At 40.4% G+C, this 9655-nt stretch overlaps 1 protein-coding gene across 1 annotated transcript in view; it reads right to left on the reverse strand.

The window, feature by feature from the left end:
* wb (wing blister) overlaps nt 1-9418 on the reverse strand; it is a 65465-nt gene extending 56047 nt beyond the window's left edge. The window contains 1 exon segment of the mRNA XM_086832193.1: nt 8913-9418. Coding sequence (XP_086688319.1) covers nt 8913-9309 — 397 coding nt within the window. The 5' untranslated portion in view covers nt 9310-9418.
* Between the last annotated feature and the right edge of the window lie 237 nt (nt 9419-9655).

Raw genomic sequence — 9655 nt, forward strand, 5'->3', positions numbered from 1 at the left:
TTGTGTAAGCTGGCAGCGAAATCTTTTCGTGTAGCGGTGCATTTAATAATTTAATAAGCACCACGAAGCCATGAAAATGTTCGGCGACCCTCGTTGCTGCACTTGTGCTTCGATAATTATCACGATTTACGAGTCAAAAAAACACTCTTATCGGGCACTTGCAATCAAAGCACGAAAAGCGCACGAAAAGGCGTCGAAATTCCCATTTGGCCATTAGCCAGAAAAGCACTGAGACCATTAGATGGGAAAGGGGACAAATGGTCGTCCGTGTTTGCCAATCACTCGAAATGCATTTCGGCTTTTGCCTTCGAGTCAATGTTTGTCCACAGAGTGCCACAGAGTTAACCAACACTGCTCCGAATGCTGCGCATGCGCAAAAGAGATTTCCTCGGTTCGGTTTGGGGTTTCGGGGGTTTTGGGGATCTCCTTTCATATCGCACTCATTAGTTACGCCTGAGTGGCTCTGGGCTGAGCTTTGTGATACTCGATATCTGGCCAAAGCCCCTCGCAGAGACACGAGTCGCCCACACTTTGGGTCTGGAGGTTTTTCGGGACTCACTTTCAGATATATTTTTTTCCAGCCGCCTGTTAATTTGTCATCAGCTGTCAGATTTTATAAATAACTTGGATTGCCTTTATTTTTCCTGCTGCCACATGCAGTCGCAGGCAGTGCTACGAGGCAAGAGTCGCATAATAAGTAATGTCATAATTAAATTTATAAAGTCTGAGTCACCTCATCGCAGAAAAGCCGCCTCGTCGACATGCTCGTCTGTCTAGACAGACTGAGATTATGTCTGCGGATGAGCCAAGAGAAAAGCAAATTGCAGAAAAAAGGGAAACCACAGGAAGTTGAAGTGATTTGGAGTTGCGGAATTTTTATGAGCAACAGAAAGGGGAAACGGGAAGCTATCTATAAGTATTATTTTAATTAAATATGACGTCATATTATTATAGTATCCTTAGCTATTAGTGATTTTGATTAAACAAAGATGTCTTGGTTATATTTAATCTGTAATCTAATCACTTTGCGTAGTAGCATAAATACCAATAAAACATATTGAATTACTTCTTTGACATCTTATTTCCTATCAAATTATTCCTTCCTTTGAAAACAAAGTTGTTTTGGCAATTTTATTCTCCATGAACACGAGCATATCCTGCAGCACAATCGTAATAGTATTACCTTTACGAGCGTGTTTAATGTCTTGTTTTTTTGTTTACTTTTTTAACGAGTTAACCGGCAGTTAAGTCAACATTAACTGGGTCGCCCGGTCATCTGCATCACCGACGACTCTTAATGCGAAATGGCAGCCATTAATGGCACACGCTGTACACGATCGGCAATAAACAAATCATTTAGCCACCGAAAGAGCTGTCCCGCCCGGGTTTGTTATAAAAGCATTGGCCCGCCCGCCCGACTTAAAGTTTTTTTTGTTTTGGCCAGGCTTCAATAAATCTTTGGCGGAGCTTGGCGTTGGCCAAAACCGGGCTGCCAACCTTCCTGGCAATCAGAGTTGACTTGTAAACTATTTAATTAGCACATGGTCCGTAAGCGTGTTAGTTTTGGTTGTAAAAAGGCGCCGACGAAGTCGCTGGGAAGTCAACCCACGATCGAGCTGGAGGCGCCGCTTGAATCATTTGATGGCGCCGCCGTTTTGGCCACCGAACCAAGTTGGCCAATTGTGCCCCTTCCGCTTCCATTCGGAGAGCTGGTTAATTGTTCATACATTGAAGAAATTGCATTAATTTTGCTTGTTTACGTCGCATGTCGCCTGACGCTGTTGACGATTCGTATCTCTCATTTTGACTACAAATTTTTATCGCCTGGTCGACGTCTCCACTCATCTAACCAGTTTCGACTCCGGCTTTTCCTCATCTGGCTGTTAGTGGCATTTGATAAGCCTTTATCCTGTGTCGCGTCGCGTCACAAAAAATGTAGCTATTTGAGTGGCAATTAACGATTTTATTGAACAAGCTTTAGTGGAATTATCTCCCGAGTTGAATGCGAAAAGACTTGAGAAATTTCCAAACTCAGCTTAGAGTAACTATTAAGCCAATGCGAAGTTGTTTATGAAACTAACATTTTTGATTAAGCAAATTGCAAGTCAAATATAGTAGCGATTTAGTGACTATAAAAGTGGAAAACATTAGATTAAATATAAAGAAATTGAAGGAAACTTAAAGTGACTTATAAAATTATGGGAAATCTTTACAGTCTGAAGTCTAAACAAATAATCTCTTAGCTTATAAATAATAGCTTTATGTCACTTTAAAGCCCAAAACTGACTGATTGGCATCTTTATATTGTCCATTAGCTTAGCGAAAGCTCATATATATTATTTCAAGGATGCTAGGAAACCGCAAAAAATGATGAAATTCCAACCTGAGTAAGAAATGGAAGAAAAACAAAATCGAAATAATTTAAAGTAAACTCGAATGGTCATTAAAGACATGTCAATAACTGGTTTCGGCAACAAATAGCCTTCAGATGGCTTTAATTAAGCAATTTGTCAGGTGTCGTGTCGAGGAGAATCGGTTTGCCTTCTCTGATCCCGATCCCAATCCGATCCCGAGAAGTCTGGGATCGGATCCAATTCGATTCAACCGCAACTTTGCATGCGTCCTGTCAATTTCTCAATGATCACCTCACCTGGCCGCGTTATTTAGAACACTAATCAATGGCAGTGCCAAAATGTTTCAATTCCTGCTAGCTGTCAGAGGCTGTAAGTCAATTGAAGAGCCGCCAGCGGCAGTCGACAGCCGCAAACTTGAACCCGAACCCAAACTTAAACCAGAACCTGATCCTCCGGGATGGATCGTGTTGGCAACGCGTGTCTGCAGACAATTTGTTTGTCATTTCATTAGTTTTCTCTCTTCCCGTCTTGGTTTTGGTGCAAAAGCCATTTTCGAGGCATTTTCCCATTACTCAAGCGAAAAGCGGCAAACGGTTTGTCGAAATTCCAAGTGGGCGTAACAGCAATTTTCAGGTGGTATCCCCTTCGAAGTTCCAAGATTTCCACACTCTATGCGTGACTCATGTTTGGAGGCACGTTTCGGCAGCTGTCTCTCAGCATTTCCCCTCCTCAGACATCCATTATTTCCAGCATCTCAGCACGGACTGGTGACGGATGAGCCGCCGGATCCAAAATAGATTGGCGAAGAGCTGTTGCTGATTGGTAAATGGCAAGAGCGGCAGACAAGTGACGCTAAAGATGCAACAAAAGATGCCCGTGGCAGACGTCTGGGTGGAGCGTTGTCAATTGTCCTTTTCCGGATAGATTTGCTTTAAGCATCCTTGACAAATAATTACATACTTGATTGGAACTACCAGAGGCGTTAGAGTGACCTCTGGAAGCTATTATATTCAATTAATTCGATTGAATAGTTTCCCATTAAATATCCCATATCATTTTATTACCTATCAATTTAATTACTTACAAGATAAATTAAAAGCGAAAAGAATGAAGATTTTAAATTAAAGCAATTTCAAGGAATTAGAACTTTAATCAACAGTAATATAAAGCATAATTAGTTTAATGCTTCGAAAGCTCACTCGATTTAGACTCTGTAATATTTACACAACTTCTTCAAGTGTTTTCTCCTCTGTTCCGTTCTGAAGAGATTCCGGCAAAAGAAAGCACGCATTTCCCTTCTGAGAAATGGAAAGCGTTTCATCTCTGCCCAAGTTCTTAGGAGAAAAAATGTGTGTTTTGATGTGCGGGAGGAAGTGATGACAAGTGAGGGCATGTTATTGATATATTGGCCACGATTTAGGGTCATTCTTTTCGACGCCTTGGCGACGAGGGCACACAGGTAGACCATGGAAACCCGATACGGGTAAGTTTTCGGGGGGATAACGTATATGTGTTTAGCTTATCACTTGCATCGCAAACAGATACTTTCCAAGCGGGCAGTGTCTTTCCTGTCGCTTTTCAAAGGCATTTATCAATGAAGTTCAATGACAGTTGTCGTGGCATTCGATCAACGATCATTTATCAGTCTCGGTAAAAGTGACAAACCGCCTGATAAAGACACAGAGCGTTCTCCAAGGAGGTTACAAGATATCACAAAGGGAGAACTGATGATCAGTCGAGTATACATACTCTCTAGTACGGTTCAGTTGGGTAAGAAAGGTATTTAATGGTTTTTTCAGGGAAGTAATAGTGTTAATAAAACACTGTCAGAGCAAAGACATTTTCATCAAGATTAAGTTCTTTAACATATTGGAATATATATTGTTGTTAGTAAGAAATTGTATATTTTGCTTATATTTAGGATAATGAGACACATATTTCCAACATTTTATGAAATCTTCTTCTAAGGATTTTATTCAATTGTTTAAATATATTTGTCTTCATTAAATTTTAGTTTAAATTTAATCGAGCTGTGAAAAAATGATTTCCAAAAAACACAAAGTGATATGATCGAATTACCAAAAGTATATTATTACAATTAATAAATATTACTTTAGTTTGCTTTTGTTGAGGGGCCAGATTAATTTCTACAAAACTTTGTTACTTTTAATCCAATATTTCACCAGTTTTTTTTTTACATTTAGCTTGGACTTAAATTTATGAAAATTATTGATGCACTTTTGCTTAAAATATATAAACTGTAACATCATTAGCCATCTGGGGAACTTGGTCAAGACTGTGCAACCTACTACTGTTTCCTTTACAGCTCTCTTTGAAACTGACCCACATTTTTTGGGGAAACAACAAAAATCTGAAGACTAGAAACAATTTATTCGCTCGACCATCTTCGACTTCTTATCTCAAGTGTCTGCACTAACGAGCTTCGAATTTGTTATACACTCCCCGTAGAACCCATGTCGTGTTCTGGTCCCCTGACCCACCATCAAACAGTGGGTACGAAAGTGGTTTTTGTGGGTAAAAAATTGTATATATTTTTGTTAAGCAAATAGGAATTTCATAAAAAAAATATGTACCACATTTTAAGTATCACATTTTGAAATTTGAGTACAAATTAAAAGTCAGAGGTCTTTTGCTGCAATAATGCATTTATTGCATGATATTGCACTATAATTCCCAATAGGGTCTAGTGGCAAACAAGTAGAAATTGGCCAGGTTTGGACACAGATACGAAGGAGGACGTGACATAGAAACAGCTTTAATTCCAAGACTATTTATTAGTTTTCTGTTTCTTGGATAAGATCTTTGTGGGTTTTTAATATAACCTTTTTTTTTTAATATATATATTTTAAACAAACTGGCTTTTTGAAGCTTCCTACCCTCTTACCATTAGTTTTAACTTTATATAAAATACATTTTTAACAACAGAACATAACAAATTCTTACAATCCATATAGGATATTCTTCAAAGATTTGATAATAATTAAATACAGCATTAACGCTCTATTTGAAGACTTAAATTGTATAAGACATAAATTGCATTTATATTTATCCGCATTAATCGAACTTTTGCCCATAGTGCAAATAGGTGACTGCTCCTCAAGAGCCGCTGACCCGTTATGTGTTCCGGTGGCCTGCATCCAAGTTGCCCCCAAGTTCCAGTTGTTGCTGTTATTCCCCGGGTCATTGTTTGGGGTCGTCGTCGCCGCTCAGACGGCGTCAAAGTCTTATCAAAACTTGGTCTATAACATTAATTTATGGCCAAATGCCAACACGAGGGACTGAGTGGACAGGAGGGTAGTCCACTTCAAAGTACCTTGGGGAACGCGAGATCTTGAGATGTTGTTCCGGAACTCTCCCAGCATCCAGCTTCAAAAAAGCTCCGGGAGAGTAATGTTCCCATTTGTGTAAACTCCGAATCGCTTTGTTTCGCTGACGATGATGTCGGGTGAGGAAATTCCATCGATCATTTGTGGCGTCTGCCGGTCAGCTGGGTTCGGTGCTAAAGTTCCTTTTGTTTTGGTCCACCAATCTGTTTGTTTACAAACTCCCGCCCGATCCCAGTGCGTTATTTGTGCGTTGTTTACATGGGAAGTTTCAGGGCTTCTTGGCCTCTGTGTGTTCCGTTTTGTGGTCTATAAAAATATTTTAATGGTCTCCAACTTTAGTTTAATGCTGCCGGAGTGCCCGATTACTTCAAAAGGCTTTGGCAGAATTATTTGAAAGACATATTGGGTTTCGATATCAAATTACCCGAAGAACATGAACAATGCTCCACGGTCTTTTGTTTGCATTTAATGAGTCCAACAATTGTTTTTCCCATCGCTGCTCAAAGTTTTTGACATGTGCTCGGTTTGAAAGGGGCGGACTTTTCCCTCAGTGTAGGGCGAACTCTCAACTGTTGCACATTTTTAACCAGCTGTCTGGTGCATCCATCATTTTGAGCATTTCCGTTAAGACAACGCAAATTATTGCCCCGGCCAGGTGTTACCCAGTCGATCTATAAAATGCATTTAAATAAATTATCACAACAAAGGGCAATGAGATGAAGGCGAGAACCGAAACCAGGTGAGAATGGTTGTTTTATAAGCGATAAACAGGTCCGAGTTGCAAAGCTCACACGGGATACGAGATGAATCGTAGATCATGGACAAAGAATTCGAGAAATTTTGTTTCAAAATTCCTCAATCTTAGCACCTCGTTAAAATCTATAAAATAGATGTCCGTCTAATCTGTTAGATGCATTAGTTCCACCATAAATGATGAATATTAAATCTCCACAAAAAAATGTATCTTTTTTGGTCACTCAAGTGTAATATACTTTTGCTTTTCACGCTGCATTCGGAGGCACTGGGAAATCAACCGTAAGAGTTCACTCAACTTTTACGAACTTCACATGTCAATAAAAAATTAAAAACAAATAAAACTCAATGACAACGGCCAACAGGCCGACAACTGAGCATTTTCCCACAAATCTAAATTTCCAGAGGCATCAGCAGCCACTGAAGGAAGGCTGGAGAACGCTGAAGTGCGCTTTTCATCTCCGGGCATTGTGTAATGCAGTTAACAAGAAACAAACAAAACCAACGAAAGCGGGGGAAAATCAATGAAGAATGCATTTCCCAAACATACTTTTCGATCGACGGAGCAAAGCAAACAGCGGCTGGATATGAGTTGGCCATAAGTTACGGCTACCAGCGAAAAGAATGTATCCACAAGATACTTAATGAGCTGATAAAGTGCGTGTATCTGTGCGCCTGATTGGGAAACGCTGCGGCGGGACAAACTCAACGGAAATGCAAGCGCGGGTCAATAGATTCGTATCTTTGTATCTGGTGGTCGTGTAGCTGTATCCGTGACCCATTTCGCCATTGGGAAACTTTCGTTTTCTCTCCTTCTCTAATCCAAACAATCCAATCAATCAATCAATTAATGCCAATCGCCGCATTTGGACGTTATAAATGCGACTTTACTCCAAATAATCAGCCGTAATTTGCCCGATCAATTCGCGTTTATGTCTTCAAGGCTTTGGGCGTTGAAAAGTGTTTCATTGAATCTATTTACAATTGAATGATTTCGAATTGATTTGCAATTATTATGGCATCAGGAAATCGCTCAACTGACCACTTGTTCAAAAAAAGTTAACCAGAAACTGGTGTCATTTGAGTTGTTCAAGTGAGTTTGGTTCAAGCTTCATAGTTTTTATCAGAAAACCTAAGAAAAATGTTGCATTTATAATGGAGTTTCAAATCCATACATTTCAATCCATGTTTTTATATTGAATTGGGTATTAAAGAAACATCACAAAATCATAAATGCGATATATTTATATCTTATTACCCTTATCTTTTTTGGCTAATCATTGGCATTAAGAACTTATTATCATACGACAGCTTAAAATAAAAACGCAAACCAAACATTTCCACATGCAACTTGGAAGCAGAACCCAATCTGTTACGCCTTTTGTTGGCTTCCACAAAACAAATTTTTTACGACCGTGGACATAGTAAGCCACTTAAGGTTTATAACCATAGCAGACTGGAAAATATTTTAATAAACCCTTTTTTCTTCTGACCATGTGTGTGGGTTCTTGGCCTGCGTTTCCTCGCCTCTGGAAACATATGTTCCTATTAGCGCGTGAGGAGGCATTCCCAAAGGCGATACGCATGGCTCCATCAATTATCCTCTCCAGGGGCTCTCTACACGGACGAGCTGCCTAACAATCGTCCATTGTTGCCGCTGCCTAGTTACGGCATCCGACCACAATTATGGCGACAACCTCACCAGGCTCTGGCGCTATTGTTCCCTCCGTCGGATCTCAGGTCTCCGAGGTTCTCGGGGTCATGTGTTCGGAAAACAAACACTTCGAGTGCTCAAACCCACACACACATGCTCGGGGACAATTGCCAAGGGTTACTACGTACTTTCTGGAGAACATCTATCATTCGAGAACATGTGCCGCATATTGTTTCTCTATTCATCGATATTCATCTTTGTGTTCGTCAATCCAATTGCCTTACCAATTGTTGAACAAAAGATGAAAATGTAATTTGTTTAACGACACAAGGATGAAGAATGTGTATGCAAATGCAGTACATGTTTGAATCTTTATAAAATAGCAAGGAATTATATCAACTGTAGATCAAAGAGAAAGGTTGAGGAAGTTGGTCACAGCTTTGTCTATTCCTACTCCTAATAGGCAAAGTTCACATAACCAAGTCAGAGAGCATTTTCCAACTAACGACAAGCCAAAGACCACTGCTGCATTGTCGGACCATAACTGGACCTCTCACGTAATAACATATAGAGTTACACAGAGGCTAAAATAAAGAATCTCTTCCTGCTGTCACAACTTTCACATGAAAGTTCTTTCAACTTGAGCGGCCAAATATGGCAGAAACACGACCAAAGACCAGCGATCAGAGACCGGCAAAGACCAGGAAACTGAAGGCGAGCAATGCGAGCAACTTCTGGTGCTGCACAATCGATCAGAGAGACGACCATATTTAGAGGATCCCCTTTATAGTTATTGGCACTTACCTCCGCCTCCTCCTCCTCCGGATTTCTGCATTTTTCCATTGCGACGACGCTGCGGTGACTTCTTCTTGGGGACAAGAGACTCCACGGAGGTGGATTCCACATCGGCAACGTTACTTTCAATCAGGAGGCCACTCTTGGTTTTATGACGACGTGCCGAGTGAGATGACATCTTCTTTTGCTTGTCGCTAACCTGGATGCGTGCTCCTGTCCAGGACACTACACTCTGCTGCATCTCCGAGGAGGTCTCGTTGAGAAGGGTCAAGGAGCTGTACTCGCTCAGTTCCTTGGCACTGGAGAGTCCTGGCTGGCGCTTCCGCTGACGCCTGGCCTGGCCATGGATGGCCAACAGGATGAGGGCCAGGCACAGGGGCCACTTGGTGAATTTACTGATTTTCATACTTAATCGAATCGAAAGAACACTAAAAACACATTTTATTCCGTTCGACTTTGAACTTGGAACTGCTTTTAATTATTTAACTCTGCTTTTATTGCAACGATAGCACTTTCATTCATAATCTTCTATTTTTTATACGCACTGCCACAGATTGTAGTTTCGTATTATTTCTTTCTTCTCGCTCATTAACGATTTCCGCTCGATTTTTGTACACTTTCTACGCATGCATTTGCTCTTGCGATTTTTTCACTTTAATTTTGCTCTATTTAGCGTAGACTTCTTTTTCTACTTTAGCATTTTTGCGGCGTTTAATTTTATTTTTGTTTCAGACACATTTCCCACTTTCCTG

The sequence above is a fragment of the Drosophila serrata genome, unplaced genomic scaffold (assembly GCF_035046125.1).
Source record: "Drosophila serrata isolate PLE 108 unplaced genomic scaffold, ASM3504612v1 contig_245, whole genome shotgun sequence".
In the NCBI taxonomy this organism is placed as follows: Eukaryota; Metazoa; Arthropoda; class Insecta; order Diptera; family Drosophilidae; genus Drosophila; species Drosophila serrata.